General features: G+C 36.8%; 2 protein-coding genes across 2 annotated transcripts; both read left to right on the top strand.

Annotated features, from left to right (window-relative positions):
- Nucleotides 1–9,246: 9,246 nt before the first annotated feature.
- srd5a3 (steroid 5 alpha-reductase 3) lies at nt 9,247–11,188 on the top strand. Its single transcript, XM_067418468.1, has 5 exons — nt 9,247–9,469; nt 9,572–9,723; nt 10,295–10,486; nt 10,654–10,779; nt 10,867–11,188. Exons 1-5 carry the CDS (start codon nt 9,279–9,281, stop codon nt 11,124–11,126), a joined length of 921 nt encoding a protein of 306 aa, XP_067274569.1. The 5' UTR covers nt 9,247–9,278; the 3' UTR covers nt 11,127–11,188.
- Nucleotides 11,189–12,291: 1,103 nt separating this feature from the next.
- Nucleotides 12,292–23,379, top strand: tmem165 (transmembrane protein 165). The gene is made up of 6 exons (XM_067416990.1): nt 12,292–12,602; nt 15,772–16,003; nt 20,049–20,224; nt 20,329–20,514; nt 21,965–22,070; nt 22,179–23,379. Exons 1-6 carry the CDS (start codon nt 12,468–12,470, stop codon nt 22,253–22,255), a joined length of 912 nt encoding a protein of 303 aa, XP_067273091.1. The 5' UTR covers nt 12,292–12,467; the 3' UTR covers nt 22,256–23,379.
- The last annotated feature ends 338 nt before the right edge of the window (nt 23,380–23,717 follow it).

The raw sequence follows: 23,717 nt of genomic DNA on the forward strand, positions 1-23,717 counted from the left end.
GCGCGGGATGGGCGCGTGACTGAAGTGCGCTGATGGAGGAAGAAGAGGGAGGGGCGCGCGCAACACTAATCAGAGATGTTACCGTTCATTTAATGTCTATAGACTCCAGAGGTCGAAGGTCCCAAGAACATAGACCTTAACGGAAGAGTCTAAATCAAGTTATCAGAGATAAATTACGATTGGGTCCTAACTCAATGTGAAGATATGCAAAATGCACAATTTACACAAAACAAGCCTTGGGTGAGAATTATGGTGGGATGGGGGTTCTAATGGAGTCTTTAAACTTATTTGGATGGGGTTTTTTAATGGATAATATACCAAAAAAGTGGGATTAAAAATGTGGTCGCAGTTTATATTAGGTGGCCTTAACTATGTACTTACATCAAAAATCAGTGCAATGTACTTATTGTGTTCATATTGTATTGCAAAACCCTTTTGCTGATATTGCGGTGGAGTACGGGTGAGGTTATGGACGTATGGGTCAGTTTAAGGGTAGGGTTCAGTGTGAGGGTCAGCAGTGTAATTATAACTACAGAAATTAATTACAGGTTTAATTACATGCCGGTATTAATGTATGTGAAATGTAAAAACATGTACACACCAAGTGCATTGTATCAAATTATTAATTTAAATGTTAGTACATATGCCACCTAATATAAAGTGGGTCCAAAAATGCTAAAGGAACATTTTATGTTAAATGTTTTATTATTATTATTATTATTATTATTATTATTAATAAACTGATCATTTCCTATTTTAATCTTGAAAGTTATATTATGTTGCATTCCAGATTTCTGAATGTTCATGCATGTTCTAGAAAGGTATCTTATGTGCATCTTATGACAAAAAATCTGAAGTTGGACTCAAAATTAATCATTTTTACTTGTGGATCTAAGTTCCATTTTATGTTAAGCTGAGCTGAGCTTTAACATACATATAGTGATGAAGAAATTTCTTTATTTTACAAAACCTTCAGATAAATAGTCTAACCTTGTGTATAGTCAGCTGAGAAAATGTAATAGATTGTAATGATAGCTGTACTACAAAGGTTGTATATATTAATTGAAACAATCACCCTAATGATGAATTGAAACAACACAAATATGGGCAAACTATTGAGCTAACATTAATTCTGAATAATATTAATGTAAGTCCCCATTCTTTAACCAAATACACAAATTATTCAAGTGCAAGGGATCAGTGAACTCCAACTGAGCATGCTCAGAAGTTTGACCCTCAACACCAAACATTACTGGATGCTGTCCCTGGATTGGGGAAGATCACCTTCAAGTCAGAATTTGTATTTATTTTTTGTATTGATAAAAATAAAAACTATTCTGTGAAGTAAATAAAAGTTAAATATATTTTTTTACATTAAAAAATTGTTCAGGCAGTAATAATTCTATATTAGTATTCACTTCAAGCCTGTAGAAATGAAAGTGTAAATATCAGCGTTTCTTAACTGGTGTTCCCATCATGCAGTGGGGCTTGAATAATTCATTGAATAATTTGTTTTATGGTTGCTTTTGTTGTTAGGTTTAGTAACTTGCCATTTGGTGACACTTGGAGTTAATTTTCTAAAAAATGACACATTCATACTCATAAACAATCCGTCAAATGTCATTGTGTATTAAGCATTGAGGTCCGTTCGGGTAATTACTGCATTACTTCTAAATAGATTTCACATCTGTACAATATAATATGTATTGTATTATTTACTTAGATGTTACTGTACAATATCTAATCCCTAACCCTCCCCCCTCCTCCCCTCCTCCACACACACACACACACACACACACACACACACACATATGCATAGTGTGATTATAACACAGAGCACATTTTTACAATTTCTTGTTTGTTTGTTTTATTATTAAAGATTGTTCAAATACAACATTTAAGGCATTTCTTACAATCATATAACCATTTTCCGTGTTGATACAGCATTCAAAATAAAAAACGGAACACAACCGAACACACACACACACACACACACACACACACACACACACACACACACACACACACAAAAAAACAATTTCAAAAAATTTCATGGGGTCTTAATCTAACAACATATATAAGTCCAGAGCAGAAGAAAGTTTCAAGGCATTTCTGTCCATCATCCATTTAAGAGATTTTGCATATAACTTCAATTCATTCTTCCAAACAGTAAAATGGGGTTTGACCTTTATCTGTGGATAAAGTGTTTACCTAACAGAATCAAGTTATTTATCAAAAATTTAAAAAAAATTATTTTATAAACACTCCAACTTTAATTGAGGTTATATTCAAAGGCTGTATTAATATATCTTTAGATACATTTTTGCAAATGTGTGAAACAAAATCAATAGGTGCGTTTACATGGAGCACTGTAATCGGTTTAAAACTCCAATCCGAATGAAAATGCTCCATATAAACACCTCAATCAGAATAAAAATGCTCAAACCGAATGAAATAGTAATCGGTTTGAGAGGGGTGGGATAAACCTTTTCATGAACCGATCAAACGAAAAATGTAACCATGTAAACGACCTGACCCGATTACTTTTCAGTGCGTCCTTATATGACGCAGTGTGCTGTATACAGCGCGCGCCTTCACACGCACCGCGCTCACGCAGGCTATAATGTTGAGAGGAAAGTACATTTTTCTGAGGGGTAAACTTTTTATTTCTTAAAAAGTTATGAAGATAATATTGGCATAATGACACAGACATGGCTACACAGCGTTTGTCCCAGGCACGTTTTACTTCAACTGCCCCTGAGAGAATAATAATTTTTTTCTGAGATGATTACGCTTTACAACAAATAAATAGCTTTTATAAAACCGTGTAAGTCCTGCTGGCCGTTGAGAGTGTCTACGGCTACGGAACCGGGCCCAGATCAATTATGCGGTGATAAAACATACCTGTTAATTTTTGTAACATTTTTAAAACTGACATTCAAATCAACATTTTTTTTATTTTTTTTATTTAAACCTTGACAAAAAGTAGTCTTTGAGAATGTCTAAGTATAAATCCAAATCCACAACTTAATAAAAATAAGTATTTCTGTCTAAAAAATACTAAAGAATTTATAAGCCACTTTATAGTTATATAGGAACTTAGTGGTCATAACAGGGCATTACATCAGTTTTTTTTTTTTACTGCCACCAGGGGGCAATAACTAGCCTACCTTCAAAAATGTTTTATTTTGAATGCCGTCTCTATTTTAACATGGAATACTGTTTCAATTTTTTTTTTTTTAAGTTTTAAAAAAAAGTTTACATTTTAAGGCTTCAGTCACTTTTGACCGGGAGGAGGACAAGTGTGACCCGTAAATGAAGAGGACCAGAGGGTTAAAATCATGGTTTAATTCAGTGTTATGGTGTTGCAAAGGAAAGAACTTACTTTTACTAGACAAGATAAATGTACTTATTTTCTTTGTTAATTTTACATATTAAAGTAGTTTCCATATGTGAAATTTACTTATGAAAAATCTGTGCAAAAACGCGGAAAAAATAAATAAAGTAAAATGTACTTAAGAGGCACGGAAATAAATCAATACAAAAAAGCAAAAGATTCATTCCATTTAATGTCTTCTTTTCATTGTCTCGTGAACAAATGTGACTATTTCTTAGTTTTTGATGAAGTTTTGTATGAAATAGAAAGAGCGATTTCTAATGTAAAAGTAGCATTTTTAAATAAAAAAGGACAATAAAAGAGGTACTTTAAAACTTAGAGATGCCTAACAAACGCCTGTAAAACCTAACACATTTCTGACAGAAATTCCGTTAATCGCTGTTTTCACTGATCTCGGCCAAGCAGAAAGAATATCAACTGAACTAGAATGAATTCTGTACATTTTTAAATGTACATAACTCATTGAATATCTGCACCTGAACCACCTTCTGAGAAATGTATTGAAAGAAACACTACATTTTGTCTTATGTGTAAACGACTAATTTTGCAGAGGAAGACATTTAGACCATTCCATTGTCTGTAAACAATCCGTGTGGCCATGCTTCCTGTACTGTAAAGTGTTACATGACTACAATCATTAACAGTATTTCTGTTCCCCCTCTCTGGAGGTAAGGAGGCTGGCGGAGTATTGGTAACCTCCCTTGTTTTTCCAGCAAGCTGAGATAGAATGTCCCAGAGAAGCTGCCAGTGGGATATGGGTGGATCCAAAAGATAAAAGTGGAAAGGGAGGTGGGGTGGGGGGTACCTTTTGTTGTGTAACAGTAAACTGTATGACATAGGACATCTCCAGGCAAACAATGCACTAAGGCCATGTATTGTGTATGAGTGAAGGACAATATCAAGACATTGGCATCAATGAAGAACCTTTAATGGCCATGAAACCGTTTCAACGCACAAATGGTTTTTTCAAAGTGGAAAAAGGTTCTTTTGATTTTTGAAATGTTCTTCACAATAAGAAAAAAATGATTCTTTTAAGAAGTGATTACTGAAAGGTTCTATGGCATTGCTGTGATATCCCTTTTTGGAAGCTTTATTTTAAAGCGTTGGCTACATAACACACACAGTTTCTTGTTAATCTTGAGTACTACTGCATCCTTCATATCTTCAAAGAGTCTTTAGTTTTATCATTTTGACGCTGTACCAATTCTTACTGAAAACAGCCGAGCTCGTGGAGGCGTGCATTGGGCGGAGCTACACTCTAAAAAATGCTGGGTTAAAAACAACCCAAGTTGGGTTGAAAATGCACCGACCCAACAATTGCGTTGTTTTAACCCAGTGGTTGAGTTGTTTTAACCCAGTGGTTGGGTTAAATGTTGCTTAAGACAACCCAATTGCTGGGTAAGAACAACTCAACCATTGGGTTAAAACAACCCAATTGTTGGGTCGGTGCATTTTCAACCCAACTTGGGTTGTTTTTAACCCAGCATTTTTTAGAGTGTAATAAGTCAGGAGTACACACACACATATTTTTGTGAAATGTGGGGACATTCCATATAGACATAATGGTTTTTATATGTATTTTCTATCCCCATGCCCCTACCCATAAACCTACCCATTACAGGAAACATTTAGCATTTTTACTTTCTCCAAAAAAAAAAACCTCATTCTGTTTGATTTAGGCCTTTTGAAAAGTGGAGACATGGGTAATGTCCTCATATTTCACCCTCTCCTTGTAATACCTGTCATACCCATGTCATTATACACATTTGTGTCCTGATATTTCACAAAAACAAACACACACACACACACACTACATCATGGCATTATCTCTGGATAACTTTATATACTATAACTTTTTTATGCACTTGCACGCCAACTGCCAACAAAACACAGACATTTGATGCCGTTAAACTCACCGCCTGCGGTTTCGACTCATGACCGGAAACAAACAAACACACTTGCAGAACCCCATTGCTGCTCTGGGAAAACAAACTGCATCCATTGTTGTTTCCTGCACACTGGGTTATTTGGTAAGCTGAACAAGGTTATCTTTCCCTCACAACCAGAAACACACTTGTTTAGTGACATTGTTGATTTTGTGGTCTAAAAACAAAATGAGCGCTCCTGACAGCTACTGTAACCTGAAGCACGTTGATGGACACGCTCTTGCTCTTGCTCTCCCTCAGGTTGATGTGCGCACACACATACAAGGAATCCTGCATCCTTTATGGCGTCATACAGGGCCATACACTAAAAACAACTTTCAGAGACTAATCCTAAAGGAGTGTATTTAGCAAAGCAATACTCTGTCATATGTCCAACTCGTTTATATTTATCAAAATGTTTAGCATGAGAATCCAACTCTTTAATAGTGTAAATAATTCAGAATGCATAATTAAAGGGTTACTTCAGCGATTAGCATATGGCTTTGTATCAGTAGAAACCCTGGAGTATATTCAAATGATTGTGCTTTCCCCCCTTATATCCCCCTGAGAAAGTCAGATTTATGCATTTTATTTCTGGAAAAATTCCTCCTATGACGCAAATTGACGATATTTGCATCATAGGAGGAATGTTTGGCCAAAGGCTAAAGACTACAGCCAGCAGAGGGAACCATTTCCGCATGTTTTGAACCCGCACATGGGGGATGGAGATTAAACTCACAGCTCAGCTAGCAGCTACAGGCACTCATTTAAACGGATCTAAGGTGAGCAATGTAAGTCTTTTAACTTCTCAAATTAATTTCTATGAAAGTTAAGCTTGCAAAGGCATGAACTGAAAAGCGCCAGACTGAACTCGGGTTGTGAATGTATGCTGCGAGTGTAGTCGCGATTCCCTCAGCTCTCATCACGAGAGCTCCTCAGCTCATGAATCTGACTCCTGCAATTAGTGCTCAGTACTGTGATACTCGCGCGGTGACTCGCTCATTATATTGAACAGACACGTTCAGTTTTTAGTTGTAGTGTCTTCTCTAACTCAGTCACAGTAATCCAGTAGCCTTTGGGAGTGGCCTCAAAGGGCAGCGAAGCATTCTGGGAATTGTAGTCTTTCATCCCCATGAGACAAAAATACATTTTCTGTCTTTTCTCAGTCTAGAAAGCACCAAATTCAAAAATAATTTCACATTTCTACTACATTGATGACCCAGTTTAAATACAGATTCATCTTCCCAGTGCTGAAGTACTCCAGTCATGCAATACCAGAGAAATGTAAGGTTGCCATACTGTAAATGTTTGCAAGTACCACTGTCCTCAAGAACAATATAGTAGAACAATATAAACCAGGAGCAATGGGTGTCCAGAAAGTGCAAGTGACAGCAAGTTTATTGTAAGTCCTGTAAGAAAAATATAGAGTATTTTGATAGATGGGTATAGATTAAAATCTAAAATATTCCACAAACCATAAAACTGTCTATAAGTATTGGATGAAATTAGCTTGTCTGAGAAGGAGGAAAAGTTCTGATATTTGGTTTGTCTTTTTAATACTTTAGAAGCAGCGACTTTAGCGCTAATTTATCAAAGCGCGTCTTTAGTAAATCCTGACAGTAGTTTTTTTTTTTATGGTAAAAGAGGTTTTGCACTGGCACAAGCCGTTAGTAAATCTGGCCCTAGGTCTCTTTTAGGTTGTTGTTGCTACAAAGACTGTGAACTGATGCATTATGGGTCCTGGTTGTTCATTTAGGGGATTGAATGAAAGGGTTAGAATTTGAGTCTCCAACCAGCCACCACATGTTTCCTGTCCAGGTCATTTCTGCTGGGAGTCGGAGCACCTAAAACACTTCCCGCTCTGAGCAGGGGATCAGGAAAAAGAAAGCACTTCCTATCTTTTGGACTCGTGCTAGCAGCAGGCATGGAAAAGCCCTCAAAGGGAACTCTTTGTGTTGGTTTGTTCGATATAGGACAGAGGGCATTTTTAACCATGATACAATAATTGAATACTCTATTGCCTACCACATCCCAATGGCCAAGGTGTGCCAGTTCCTGCTCTGTCATCAGCACTGGTTTCTGGAAAAGAAAACACAGGGAAAGCCATGGAAAATGAACCCGGTTCAACCAACCAGAACAAGACAATAAAGAGTGATGGAGCAATATAATTCACACAATCTAACCATATTAGCAATTCAAATCCCTATTAAATCATATTAATGCACAATCATACCTACTACGTTTATGTGCTCTAATAAAAACAGCTTCTAAAAAGTCATATAAATGTGGTTTAGTGAATTGAGAGAAATAAAAGGGATTGATTGATGGATGGATGGATGGATGGATGGATGGATGGATGGATGGATGGATGGATGGATGGATGGATGGATGGATGGATGGATGGATGGATGGATGGATGGATGGATGGATGGATGGCATTCTGTAAAGTCAAGGTTTAGTGAGAAATTGAGATAGTGTGTTTTGGGAAACACTAAGCAGAATAGAGAAATGGGTGGAGAAGCACCATGGGCAAAGGGGATAAAAAAATGGAAAGAGGAGAGTAGTGACAATGAGTGTCAGAAGGGATCTCAATATTGTCCAGCACTGGGTACAGTGAGGAAGAGTTGGGAGGAGGCAGGAAACACTGCACACATCCTTAGATAGGAAACCTGCCTTTTCTATGATCATCCTGGAGTCAAATACTTCAGAGGTTTTGGTTTGTTCTCTTTTTCACACACTCTTTTATTGACTGAACACATATGGTATAGTTAATGGCTCAAGTGGGGAATGAGATTTCCTTGCATTACAGGCAAACTGTGCAAGCAAACAGACAAACGGATGCTGTCTAGTCTAGTTATTGCTTTACTTCCTGTTATAAATCTGAGCCCCATTAAAGGTAAAAGATTCAGAGTTAAATGATCACACACAAATTATCACGTGTGTAATACATATCAAGTATTGGTGATATTTTTGTTTTACTCACAAATACTATAATTTACTGGATCGGCCATGAAAATACACATGTGCAGCAAAATATGGCAGGGATTGTTCATTGGTAGCCTATGTTGTTGTTTTTTACTCCACACAACATTTTATCCATTAACGTCGAGTCGAGTTGTGCTACTGGTCCAGTCATGTCATATTTCTATGACACTATACTATAGATATTTTCTTCTAAGACATTATGACATATGTCAATGAAAGTATTAGTGTTTACTGCAATTTAATTCCTTGACGCCTAGTGGACAACTTAAGTAAAACATGCATTTGCATGCTCTCCTTTATAGATGTGCTCACACTGAGTCAAAACAAAACACATCCTCAAGCAAGAGATCCATCCTCAGATTACAAATCACATGCTTTAAACATGATATCAGACTATATGAAACTATCTGAAGCATGCCAAACATATAGATGGAAATGTCATATTTTAATAGGCTATAGCCTACTTTAGATGCCAATGATGAGTTTGTTTTTATGTATTTTAGCAGTGATTAGCTGGGATCACAAGACACATGTGCTCCCTTGTTGACACATAATCTTCACTCATTTTGTTTGGGAGTAGATGAAGGAAAAACTATTTTAAATTATCTAACCAATTTATCCAGTGAACCAATTCATTTTTCTGAAAGTACTGACAAAATATATTTTGCCTGCTGCCCCCGTGTGTTCATATGTAGAACTGCAAATTGTAGAAAAGTACTTACATGGAAGGTGCAGGATTTGATGTACTTAAATGTACGATGTATTCCCAATTGATTACTAAATTCAATTGTATAGCTACACAGTAATGTTTATTCTTTGTGGGTTAAAACCCACAATTAAATTTGTCGTGGCAGACGGCACATTATCTGACCATGCAGCGATGTCATGTAGCCTTAGTGGAACCTAAAATATCAAGTATTTGTTTCCTTCGGAATAATTACACGAGAGGGCGGAAGTATGATGCCGCTGAGATGCATACAATAGTCAATATTATATGGTTTTTGTTAGCACTATGTTTTATAGTAGCATTCAGTATTTATAAGTTTTCGTTGAAACTGCCAAACAGTTTCGAGGATGTGTTTCAGGATTTAATCCGATATGGAAAAACTAAGGAACACATCAAGCGCCCAAGCTGGCAGCTCGTATTTGACGTATCAAAGAGGTGATTTGGGATTAATTCTAGTTCTCTATATTCCACACATATCATGGTTTGAGCACGTCAAGACGATTGTGCAAGAAACATTTTCTCTGATGTTTTCTTTAGGTGCTTCTCTCACTTTTATGCGGTGTCTGTCATGTGGAATGGGCTGCTTCTACTATTCTCCATACGTTCTGTCGTCATGCGCGAGGAACTCCCTGATTGGCTAATTGGCGCGCTTCGGTGTTTGACTGGCAGACCAAGAGATGCTTGGAACGGTACTTCAAATTGCAAAGATATTATTTTTCCCACTTTATCTTACCTTTTCAAGGACCAGCATGTTGCTATATTAAACCGTGATAATGTAGTAAGCAACTATGCCATTAAAAAAAGATTCTGAAAGCTCTTTGTGTACATTGTTTCAAGGTATAATCCAAAAATGAATAATTTACTCACTCTTAAGTTGTTCCAAACCTGTAGGAATTTCTTTCTTCTGCTGAACACAAAATACTATATTTTAAATAATGTAGGGAACTAAACAGTTGATGGACCCCATGTGACTTCCATAGCAGGAGAAAAAAACTTAGTTACTTGCATTCTTCAAAATCTTTTTTTTATGTGTTCAGCAGAACAAAGAAAAGAAATTCATACAGTTTTGGAACAACCTGAGGATGAGTAAATGATGACAGAATTTCCATTTTGGGCTGAAGTGAACTATTTTTTTTTTTAAGTGAGACCCCATATTTCTTTTAATAAATTATTTTCGAATGAATATCTATTTGCTTGTATGTGTTACTTACATGTATCTTCCAATGAATATTCTCATGGTTAATTATGTGTGATTTTCAGAGTTACGTGTGTCCATTCTGCTTTTACAAGTGCTACTATGGGTCCATTCCTTTAGACGACTATTGGAGTGCCTTTTCGTCAGCATATTCTCTAATGGTGTGATCCATATTGTCCAGTACGCATTTGGGTTGAGTTACTATGTCCTTCTTGGACTAACTATCCTGTGTTTAAATGCCTCTATGCCACCGTCAGGTAAGTACTTCAGATTTTAACACTTCATAATGTTTTTTTTTTTCCTCACTAAATACCTAATTCACGTAAAATTAACCCAAATATTTTAGAATATAGCAGCCCAGATGTATTTGGATATTTCCCCTAACTTTTACTATTTGTATATGTGTGTGTCTCTGCAATGTCAGGTGCTGTTCCTCTCTTTAAACAACTCACATGGTATCATGTAATCGGGACAGTTCTTTTCATCTGGGCATCACTTCTCCAGCACCAATCCCTCTCACTGCTGGCCAAGATGAGGACTGATAACTCGGGTAGGAAGCTAGTGCAAACCTGTTCACAAAACGCTTTACTTCATTATTATTTACAAAAATAAATATTGTTCTCTCTATGCATTGTAGGTAAAGTAGAGTCTCTGGCACACAAGATGCCGTGTGGGGGCTGGTTTGAGCTGGTCTCTTGTCCACATTACCTGGCTGAGCTTCTGATTTATGTTGCTATGAGTGTTTGTTGTGGCTGCAGTTCATTAACCTGGTGGCTGGTGGTATTGTATGTACTCTATAACCAGGCACTGGCTGCACAGCTCTGTCACGATTACTACAGGAGCAAGTTTGAGACATATCCACGTCAACGCAAAGCGTTTATACCTTTTGTCTTGTGATTTGTGTTTTATATGAAAATAGGAACCAAATGAATTAATAAACTATTAACTAAATGAAAATATAGCTGATCTCAGTTACACTCTCTAAAAATTGGAACAGCTGACACATGGTTCATGCATGTTTATGCCAGAGGCAGGGCAACATAACCGAAATGGACTGTTGCCCTGACACAGACTGACCTCAGAACAGAAGGTGATTGACAACAGCAACAGCAAAATGGAAGTGGCAAAGAACTATCTGAAGCTGACTTTATTCGTGACTTATTTTCATTAGCAAATGTACGAATGTGTATGAAGAAACAAGAAACAAAGATTAACCATTGAAATATTGATGATTAAGCACCAGTGGGTAAATGATGATAAAATGGGCATTTACATGTATTTGAAGATTGAAGAGTGATTCTATGAGTGGAAATAAATTTCACATTCAAAAAAAGTTAAGGTGGAGAAAATTAGAACTGTTCACAAATAGAAGAACTTTCCAGTATTTTATTGAAAACATTCAATTTTGTGCCAAACACAAGTTACTTTTAAAAACAACAAAAACACTGATTTCTTTATAGTATTGTTTGCCAACTCTGTTACTGTCAATTCTGTTACAAACTGCCAACATTGTTACTCTATCTTGGTAAGAGAATTTGTCATTTTAAACGTTTTAGCAGAAAAAAATGCTAAGCACTCGACAAAATGTATACCGGACACACATTTTTATAAGATACAAGTTATTTTGTATCTGTTTTGCAAAACAGTCTATAAAACTGTTTATGTACTCTCAATTGTTCAGACAATTCTGCCTTTGAGAAAAATGTTTCGCTTCTATACAGGGTCTGCATGAATTAGGTATGAATGAATAGCTTCTTGTGAAAAGATGCCATTTGCACTTAAAGTAACCTGTATCATCAACTACTTCCACTCAGCTGCGATAAATACATTTGTGCACATTCGCCTTACAATGAAAAGCCAAACTCGGGCTGACTCTATAAATTATTCTGGTCTGTGAGAGCCAGGAGTTTGGGAGTTTCTAATCTCATATTTCCCTTTTACATTGCAAGTCTACCTAACGTGACAGTGTTTCTTCATACGTCATTAGGCCGACGTTTCAACCAATAATCTACCTAAATTTTGGTGACGTTATGCAGCTCATGTACACGTTTATCTGCCAACTGACCAATCACGGTCACATTTCAGCTGACATGTTTGTCTTAGCCTTTGGCGTCAGTAAAGATGACCACGGTGTAGCCAGATTGTAACGATAAAACGTTAATGTTGATACATTTGCAGTTTTATTAGCTGAATTTGAGAGTAATAACACAGAAGGAGCGGCACTAGCCATCCGTTAAGATGCCTTTCCGGGCCGGCGAGCGGCATGGCGGTGGCAGGTTTATATGCTTCCTTGTTCTACTGAACGTCGTGTTGTTTTCAGCCGGAGTTACAGCAACTCAAGAAGAAAATAAAGTCGATGAGCAGCCCGCGGAGGTACGTAAGAACACATTGATCCTCTTTGCTAGGTAACACACATAAGTTAAGAGAGCTTATAAATGTGTCAAAGAGGAGTTGTGCTAAAAGAAGCTAACGTTAGGTGATGAGTGGCATTCAAGGAAAACTAGTCTGACTACATATACTCTTTTAACAGATTTTTTTTTTACTTGGTTATTTGGCTGCATAAAAATAATAATTTTGATAAGCAGGGATCATCAAGAAGGTTCTGCTGTAGATAATGTGCCATTTTTATATTGTGGTATATAAATGCCCTAGTGGGGGAAAAACATACCAACATTTATTTAAAATACTTTTATTTCATACTAAGTATGTTACAAATTAACAGGACCAATTGCTTGAGATATTTACTTATATAAATGTTACAAATAATTTATTTGTAGTAAATTACAAAATTACACATTTCCTGATAATCCTAAAATGTGTTTTACTATCACCGTTAGTAAGGCTAGTAATATGATCAATGTATAATTAATGCAAGACATTTAAAGTGTACCTAAAGTATACTTGCAAGAGTTTACTTAAGGGATAGTTTAAGTGAAAAATGAAAATTACCCCATGATTGACTTGCCATCAATTCATCCTACCTAGATGTATATGACACTTCTTTCATTCAATGAACGAGTTAAGACGAGTAATATTAAAAATAAATTCTGGCTAATCCAAGATTTATAATGGCAGTGAATGGGAGGCCAAAATTTGAAACCCAATAAAGTGCATTCGATCTTCCGTATTTAACTTTTGGAAAAAACGCAACTTGCATGATAAAACTGCGAGTGGGGTTACACTTTCCTCATAAGGTGAATACGGAAGGCGTTCTGGTGGAAGCTAGATATGGATATTTTTCTTAAAGGGGTTATGAATTGAGAAATCAACTTTTCATTCAGCCTTTTATATATAAAAGTTCATAATGATATAAGAATATCCTGTAAGATTCGGAGCTGAAAACTTCCTTTTTAGTCAAAGAAAAGCTTTTATTGACATTAGGCCCAGCAAACGATCGATCTCAGAATGTGTTAGGCTATGACATCTACGTGTGTATGGTGAAATGGCCTCTGCAGAAGAAGATCAACGAATACGCCTATTTAGCCTTGCCCACCAATTCGCACATGTAAAGCCGCGTTTCCACCGCAGGAACTTTACCCAGGAACCAGGAACTTTGGTGTGGTACTCGGTGTGTTTAGACCGCAGGAACCAGGGTCTAAATGAAGTTCCGGGTAAATATTTCCCCCTCCAAATGGCCAAACGCTAGTTAGTACTTTTTCAAAGTTCAGGATCTTTCGAGGGCGGGACTTGGGCGCTGAACATGCTAATTGGTTTAGCTCACGCAGCCTTTTATTTCAACCGGCATTTTTAAAAGTCTTTTGCGAGGTTCGTTCTGCGTTCAGTAAATATCAGTCTTGCTCTCTGTCTGATGGCGCGCGTTCGTCTCAGCCATCTCACGTTCAATGTCTGTAATAGCTGATAATAATATACATTGTCATTTTAAATCTAGCTTTACAAGCTTTCTGAATATGCTAGTGCTTTTTTTCTGTCGTTGTTAATTACCTCTTTAGTAAACTTATACATAACCAGCAAAAGCAGCACAGCTTGAATCTCTTCCATACTCGTTACTAATTTTTTTACAGTCTATTTTTCACCATGTAAACAACCTGACCGATTACTTTTAAGTGTGCGTCCTTACATGACGTGACAGCACCGCCCGCGCTCATGTTGACAAGAGAGCAAAGTTCATTTTTCTGAGGGGGTAAACTTTTTATTTCGTAAGTTATGAAGATAATGTTATAATAATGACACAGTGTATATTGCCCCAGGCAGTTTTTACTTTAACTGCGCCTGAAATAAGAATAAAAAAAATTCTGAGATGATTATTACACTTTACAACAAATAAATAGCTTATAATACTGTATTAGTCCTGGTGGCCGTTAAGAGTTGCTATGGCTACAGTAAACACATTCCAGCTGGTGGAGAAAACAGCGTTGACATTTTTGATGCGGCAGACAAACTGCATGTCACAAAATGATTGCGATTGAAAGTCATCACATGTAAACACCAGATCGGTTTAGATAACGTCTCATGTAAACAGTCCACTAAATCTTTCAATCTGAATGACAAAAAAAGTGTGCTTGTAAACGTGGATAGTGTCGCTCAAAAATGATTACTGTCCGTCACTGACTTGGAGGAGCAGTCGCGCGTGGTCCTACATCACTGGACAAATTTGCCTAATCTTCACGGAACTTTAGATCGCGGTGAAAACGCAGACAGTTGCAGGTATATCTATATAAAGTATATCTTTAGTTGGACCTCAGCACAATTTCCGGATAACTAAAGTGCATTAAGTACAAAATTAGTTGTTCCAACTTGGCAAACTTCAAGTATATCAATGTAGTATACTAATTGCTGGGTATTTATGTATTTGTAGTATCTTAGCATAAAATAAATGAATATTAAATACATTTTGATATATTTATTTTTCACTAGGGTGTACATAAAAAAAAAAAACTTGGGTTACTTAATCTTAATCTGGTATTTGTGTGAAATGCTGGCGCCTCAGGAGTTTGCCTACCCTTCTAAAAGATGAAGTGCAGGACCAGATAAGTTTTATCAGTCAGAGGCACATTATGGCATTGAAATGAAGCTTCATCTCTGAGGGCATGAGAGCAGATCAAATTAAATAACTCTGGTGCACTGATCTGTAGAAAGTGTTTTTTTAGTTAAGTTGCTGTTGTTAACATGTTAAGAGGATCGTCTAAATCAGCAATTCTCCACCACGGGACCTTGCTTTACAGTTAAAGCATGAGACACAGAGAAAATGTTTTTCTGAATTCTTTACATGTCTAGCTTTACAATATTTTTCTTCAGGCACTGTTTGGAAGAATACGCAATCATACTACTAGTTGACTCTGTCTAGAACTGCTCTCCTTAAAGGTTACATCTTGTACCCCATAGTTTTTATACTTTAATTCTTGCATTATATATATTTTTTCTATAATAATATTGAAATGCCTAATTGTATCTCTCTAAATGTTGTTAGATTCTCTGTTGCTCCATATGTTATACAAATAATGTTACACATACAATTGTTAATATTAATTGATCTAACGTCTGAATCATCATAATTCATAATAACGTCATAATTTCTGTCCAGCTGCAGAAGGCAACCGTCGGTCACGCTCCCGGCCCGGCAGTGAGCATCAATGAACCCAATAAGGGTAACCTGGGGTTTATTCATGCCTTCGTGGCAGCCATCTCAGTCATCATCGTCTCTGAACTAGGAGACAAGACATTCTTCATCGCAGCCATCATGGCCATGCGCTACAATCGCCTCACTGTTTTGGTGGGTGCCATGTTGGCTTTGGGACTCATGACATGTCTGTCAGGTAGGTGAAATAAAATTGTTCTAAAGCACCTTTACTTTTTTAATCAACTACAAATGTTGATATGCTTCACATCATATCTTCCACTTTCCAACGAAACCTTAAAGCCTTATTTCTTTGTTTCAATTTAAAGTTTGTGCATTTTTTTCTTTGCTGTATTGTCATCTTTTTCAAATTCTCTGGACTCCTACTAGGAATGCACCAATGTATCTGCAAGTAATCTGTATCGGCCGATACAATCAATTATTTTTACTATCGGCGGATTGTTTTTTATAAACGGCTGTGATCAGGGTCGATTCAAAACGGGGTCGGAAAACGTGTCAGATCGCATGTCATACCGTGTGTGAAGACCATGTATTTTGTGTTAAATTTATAGTTATCAAAGTTAATATGACGACAACACATTAATAGTTAAATATGTTAAAGCAGGCTCTATTTGACCCTATAAATGACCCATAGTTCAAGCCAGGGTTGAAAGGTACAGGGTTTTTTTTTCCCTACACCAAACTTAACTTGTAGTGTGCCTCTGTGATTTGTTATGTCTGATAAGAAATAAAATCTCATTTTCATATTCTTTCTATTTATCACTAAAGTAAAAAAATAAATGGTGTTTTAATGCTCTTAATTGTGACGTGAAGGATCGCTGTAGCAGTTTAGGTGACGGTGCATAATAGCAGAAAATAAACATGAATGCACATCACAAGGAATGTTGAAAGATATAGTAGACTAAAGCCCTGCATTTATGCCCGAGCCCGACGGGCCCCGACTTTTTTACGCCCCTAGGGCCGGGCTTCGGGCCAATTTTCACGCCATCCCTAAAACGCGGGCCGGGCTTCGGGCCTTTTTTTAGGCTTCTCCTTCGTTTTATATTTATTTTATCAATTAAAAGGAACAATGAGTTCTGCGCTGGTGGAAACAACACGAGACCATAATAGCTAACGCGACTGTCAAGATGGCTCGCACAGTGTTCAGGGCATAGGTTCAGAGTCCGCGCCAGCAGCAGTAGCGCGCGTTTCTTCAGCGCAGAGACACACAGCAAGAGTGGTGTGAGCGTGGCGTTTCTGTTGCGTGTCATCCGCGGGGCATCTGGTGCTATTAATGTACAGGGAAGCCCTATACTTCATGTTAAATATAAATATATTGCCTATTGATACAGCAAAGACAACTTCGGCAGTAGCCGGCCCATACCATATCCATGGTATTGACGGCAAAAGGCTACAGAATAATTTGTTCTGTATTGACTGGTTTAATATTTCAAAATCGATAATTAGGCTATGTTGTTTTTTATTATTACAATTAGGCCTGTCTGCATTTATGTTAACCTACAGACTTTCAAACATGAAAATGTCATTATGTGTCACAATGTGTTATGGGCTATATGTTGTAGTCAGATAGATATGATGGTGCTGCAACACACATCGCCGCAAATGGCCGTAAATGAAACTTAAAATAAGTCTAAGATGGTCAAAAACACAATCATCTTCAATAAAAATGAATGAGATGAATGAGATCATTATCTTACCAGTGCGCTTAGGTTGCGCTCTCTTATGTGGTCTTTGAATTAGAAATAAGCTGCTGAATAAAATGCATCTTGAATCTTTTGCTTCCGTTGCTGTAAACTCCGTTAAATGAGCATATACCCCAGGAATTGAAGATGGGATTTATATTCATTTGCGTAGGTGTAAGGTAGGCTATAAGACAACCTGCATGTGCTTTTATTTTATTTGTTTAGCTCCGTTTGCGAGAGCCGCGAGCAGAATCAGCCTGCCTCAGCTCGTCAAAAATGCCTTTTAGGCTACTGGTGGTAATAGTTGGCGAAATTAACTAACATTGTGATGCTTGAAGTGCTTTATGGATTTTACTATAGGCAAGACAAGTCAAGAGTTGATTTGAGAGACTAAATTGATTAAATATGCGGTTAACTCGCTGTCGGCCGCTGGCCGCTTTTGGTTGTCACTTAAAAAAAATTAAACTTTAATTTAACAAACAAAAAAATGCTCTAAACATTTTTCTAAATTAAATTAATAAAGAAACGAAACGAAATATAACTAATTTGACATTAAAAACAAAACAAAACCATTTTAATGGCTGCAACAATGTAAAAAAAAAAAAAAAAAAAAACGGGCTCCAGTCGGACTCGGGCCGAGAATTTTGATAAGCTGTCGGACACGGGCCGGGCTAGGGCCTCAGCGTCTCGGGCCAGGGCCGGGCTAGGGCCTAGATTTGAGGCCCGTGCAGGGCTCTATAGTAGACCTTACCATATTGTATCATGTAGTCACTCAACCAGTGTTTCAATCGCGTCAAGAAAACAGCTTGAATTGTCACTTAATGTTGCATCTACTTCAGGAAAGTTATTCAAAATTTAGTTAGCTTATAAATTTTTTTTTTTTAAAAAGTATACATTTAAAAAAAATGGTAGAAAAATGGTAATTGAATTGTGCTACTGAGGTGTATACAAACGTTTATTTATTTTTAATTTTAATGTAGTTATACATCTGAAAATAGCAGTTGAATGTAATAGTTTGGGCTCTGTTGTTTAAAATCTATTATAGTAATGTACCAAATAAGAGAGTTCACATTAGTTCCTTAAGAAAATCAAACTATCATTATTGGCAGATATCATTCTGGATGATCGGCGGAAAATGTAGTATTGGTGCGTCTCTAATTTCTATTTTTGTCTTTCATATTTTTCTCATCTAGCTTGGCAGTGCATAGTTTTGCATCCGTTTTGCATCCGTCCAAAACAATATCATACCATAGTGGTCAAACAGATTTCTAATGACAAACTTTTTTTTTCTAGCCAGCTTTGTTAGTGTCTGCTATAATTATATAATCTAAAGCCGGGTGCACACTGTGCGATATTGGCCACGATTTAGCCGTCTGAGACAAATTTAGCAAATCCTAAAAGATTCCTCTGATCCTAGGCTAAAATCTGACGTCTTTGGTCGTTAGTTTGACATGTTCACCGGCAGCCAATTTATGAGCGCTGCGATCAAATTTTACCTCAGACGAAATTCTGCCAGTGTCGGAAGATTTGCCACACAATCCTGCAGTGTGACTTCTCCTACGACGACTGTCAAATATCTCAGTTTTTCAAGACAAACTATGACCAAAACGAGAGCTAGAGATTTCTTTGTAGCCAGCATTACAGTCCCGCGTGTAATGCAGCTCACTGTCACTGAACGCGTCATTCATTGATGATATAAAACTCCGGATGAGTTTTGTTGTGCGCGTCCGTTTTTAGCGCGCCTTCATATCGTGCAGTCTGACATTAATGCCAACTGAGATCTTAGTGACATGGCTTACATCGGGGATCATGTTCGTACAGTCTGACAAGGAACATTCGGAAAGGATTTTGAAAAATCGCACAGTGTGCAGGACCCATACGTTTTTACAGACAATAGCGCATAATAAATGTAAATTTCAATGCCTCATCCGATGTGTACCACTGTTGTATACTAGTTTTTATTATTATTTGTTTTCTGCTTTGTTGGTGCTCTCATGCAAATCAGTTTTTTTGTTTGTTTTCGTGCACTCAAATATGCACACAACCACGTAACTACATTTACTTTGCTTCTGTTCAAATCTTTCTAAAGAAACATGCTAATTGGTGGTTTAAAAGACCAAAACCTATGTTTATAGGTTGAGTAGATGGTAGTTTCAACCAATCTGGGCACAGGGGTGGGGCTAAGCATCAACAATCGTTCCTGTTTGGCTCAGAGAACAAATCACATGATGTTTTATTTTTTATTTTTTTATGAATCAATGCTGATCAACTTGATGCGATCATGTTCACTACTGAGCCTCTGAAAATGACTGAGAATAATGTGATACCACAGAAAAGCCAGGAATCTCATCTTTAAAGCATACAGATTGGATCAGCATTTCAAAAGTTATTAAACCTTTAAAAACAATAGTTATTTTTAGCCATGGGTGTGTCGCTGTCTTGTTCTTTAAGGGTTAAAAGAGAGTTTTGATCTACCATGTGTCTTTTATAAAATCTTCTGAATGCATGAATGACCTATTTTTCTGTTTGTCTTCCCATTAGTCCTGTTTGGTTATGCCACCACCATTATCCCACGGATCTACACCTACTATATATCAACAGCGCTGTTTGCCATCTTTGGACTGAGGATGCTGAGGGAGGGACTGAGGATGAGTGCTGATGAAGGACAAGAGGAGCTGGAGGAGGTCCAGGCTGAAATAAAGAAAAAAGATGAGGAGGTAAAAGCTTTGTGGTAAAAGCCACAGGTTTTGCTATAAGACCTCCTGAATATTTGAAGCATCTTGTCTGACCTCTGATTGGCTGATTCCCTCTCCTCCCTCAGCTTCAGCGCTATAAGCTGGCCAATGGCACACCCGATATGGAAGCTGGGTCGACGGCGAACTTGTTGCCTCAGAGGAAGTGGCACAGTGTGATCTCACCCATATTTATTCAGGCACTCACCCTCACCTTCCTCGCAGAATGGGGTGACCGCTCTCAGCTTGCAACCATTGTGCTGGCCGCAAGAGAGGTACTGTACAGTCCAAAATTAGACTTGTATTCTAAATTATATTTTATAAGAAATTAAATTTTACAAAAAATTGTCACACTTTTTTTTAATTTTAAATATTCTTAAAGCCCATGAAAATGTATTGTACATTATTTAAAAAAAACACCCGAAATTTGTATATACTTTAAAGGTTTATATATTAATATTTTTTAAATAAAATAAAATAAAATAAATTTTCTTTCCATAAACACTTTTTGCATAATAGGTCCCCTTTCATTTATAAAGTGTTATAATAAAATACTTGTCAATTTATCATTTTCAATATTCTTAAAGCCCATTAAACTATATTTGCTTTATTAAAAAAACTCAGTGTGATTTGACTCTGACATTTTTTACCATTTTTATTTACTCTTAAAGCTCATGAAAATTAGCTCATTAAAAAGATATATTTATATACACACTAGAAATATATTACCTTTAGTGCTGTCAAACGATTAATCGCATAAAACTTAAAAAAAAAAAAAACCTTGTACACATTCCTAGTGTATTGTATTGTATAATATACAATAAATGTATTTAAAGATTTACAGTGGCAGCTCAGAGATGTACAGTGGCATTTAAGTATGAAATTGAATGAATAAATGTAGGCTAGTCTTCAATATACAACATTGATTAAAAGCTACTGTATTAAAGGTCTTTTGTTTTTTTATTAACATAATTTTAGAGGTGAACTGTCCCTTTAAGGACAAGCCAAGCGTTCACTAGGCTGCGCTGCTAAGACCTCATCGCATCTCATATACATACACACATGATTTTACTTTCACTTTAGACATGTGTTTATAACCTTTTGTGTATTTGACAGTATTAGCGCAGTAAGACTACTTAGGTCCAGTAATCACGTGTTCTTAACAGGCGTTTAGTGCGCGCGCTCAACGCAAAACTGAATGAAATGTAAATGTTTAATGCAACTAAACACCCCCTAACTTTAGTGTATATGATTGGATATTTACTCATATCAGCGCGTAAACTTACAGGCACACTCAAAAAGAGCCAAAATAAACTCAAGAGAAATATTTCAAACGGAGAGAAATGGAAAAATTTAATTAAATGCCGTACCGAACGGTTCAATATTATATGAGTATTGTGGCATCCCTAGAACACATGTATATATTTAAGAAATTTATACATGCAAATGTTTCTTAAATATATAAATGTGTATACTTTTTATATACATAATTATACCCACACACATATGTAAACACAAACTTTTATTTTTGGATGCGATTAAATGCTTGACAGCACTACTGTATATTACTATTTACTATGCCCAGTTGCCCATAAAAAATTATTTTACCGTTTTGTAATGTACATTTAACTAGTAAAAATCCAGCAGGACGATTGTTGTAATCCAGCACTCTAGCAAATCACTAGAGATGTTAACTGTGAATAACTGGCTGCTTTTGTGCTTCAGGATCCATTTGGAGTAGCAGTTGGGGGAACTTTGGGACACTGTCTGTGCACAGGACTTGCTGTTATCGGTGGAAGGATGGTGGCTCAAAAGATCTCTGTCAGAACCGGTGAGATTGAGTCACTTATTATAGTACATAATGTTCTGTTGGTGTACATGAGCACAGATCTCAATCCAGATTTATTTGCTGATATTTTTTCTTATCTTCTTTCTACAGTTACAATCATTGGTGGGATAGTTTTTCTCGCCTTCGCGTTCTCTGCCCTATTTATCAAGCCTGATTCTGGATTCTGATGAATGAAGTGACTCTTGGTGGAACAGAGAGACTGCGCAAAGATCGCGGATGGCTTTGTTTGTTTGTTTGAGTGAATCTCTTTTGTATGAGTGAAAGTACGACTGACTGAATGAATGAAAAACTGCTCATGTCTTAATGAGCATTTCAGTTTTTTGCTTAATTCCTCCTCGTTTTTCTTTCAACCAGACTTCATTCTGTTTTTAGGTGATCATCGCATTTCTCCAGTATGCCATCTAACAGTTTACTTGAACTTGCCAGATGTTTGTCGTTGCACATAGTAACGTTTTAAATAACAAATCATGGATCTTGTTTCTGTATTGTTTTACCTCTGTTTGAGCAGTGCACAAATGATAAATGCTGGCCTGGGTCCAGTCTATTTTATTTAAGTTCAAGTTTACTTGACTACATCAGCTGTGAAACTACAACCAGATCAAGACAAGCACCGCCACCCTTCCCTATGGCATCTTGTGCCGTCTTCCCACTGCACAACTGTAAATCTATACGCGTCTCAGGAGTATTAAGTGGATAAGAGCTTCAGCAATATACCAGTTACAGTTCTCAAATGAACACTGAAGTATTCTTCTTTAGAAACTGCCTGGAGTCTAAACTGCCTGTTGATGGCTTGTCCTTATTCATACCATATTACCAAAGGCTTGAAATGATGTGGATTCTGATTACGTCATCACATGTGGCCTTTAAACCCAGTCATGGTATTTACTGGTCATCATTGTGCACTGATAAATGCATTGGTGTTCACTCCTCTCCTCTGCGTCACTGGTCATAAAGTGTTAAGAGCAGTCATGCTTTCAGACTCCACTGAAAAGGGCCCACAGGATATAGCTTGCAGTCTCTTTATCAAGTAATTGTAACTATCGTTTTGAAGTCTGCTTTTTTTCCTCAGAACAGTTTTTATTTATTCTAGTACAGAGCACAGATATTGATATTTTGTCATGGTTGAAGAATTTGTTCAGTCGAGGAGAAGCTTGGGGTTTTCTTTCTTTGTAACATTTTCAGGGTGACTTTGTCAATATTTGACAGGGGTTAAAAAGTGTGCTGGACTTCAGAGGAATTACAAAAATTATTCCTGTAAATATTAAATAAAAAGGTCAGTCTCAGTCTTTCAGATGTTTTGTTTCTTTTACACTATTAAACCAAGGAGCAGATCTAATAACCTACAAGGTTATGAAGCATATTTTTCTGAGATGTTTACAAATGTGAGATGATTTTTTTTTTTGACAATCACATGTATTGTATACATTTCTTTGCATTTCAATAGCTTTTCTCTTTTTCTTTACTTTAACCAACTGGTCTCATGGTCATTTTTTTTGTGGCCATCAAGTTTACAAAGGTGTCCTAGCAGATAAACCACCAGTGTAGTTCAATCACATAAACATATTTCACAGTATTTGACGACCAGAAAGTGATTGTCTTCATTTTGAACAATATATCTATTTCTCCATA

This window comes from Pseudorasbora parva, chromosome 15 (genome assembly GCF_024679245.1).
Source record: "Pseudorasbora parva isolate DD20220531a chromosome 15, ASM2467924v1, whole genome shotgun sequence".
Taxonomy (NCBI): domain Eukaryota; kingdom Metazoa; phylum Chordata; class Actinopteri; order Cypriniformes; family Gobionidae; genus Pseudorasbora; species Pseudorasbora parva.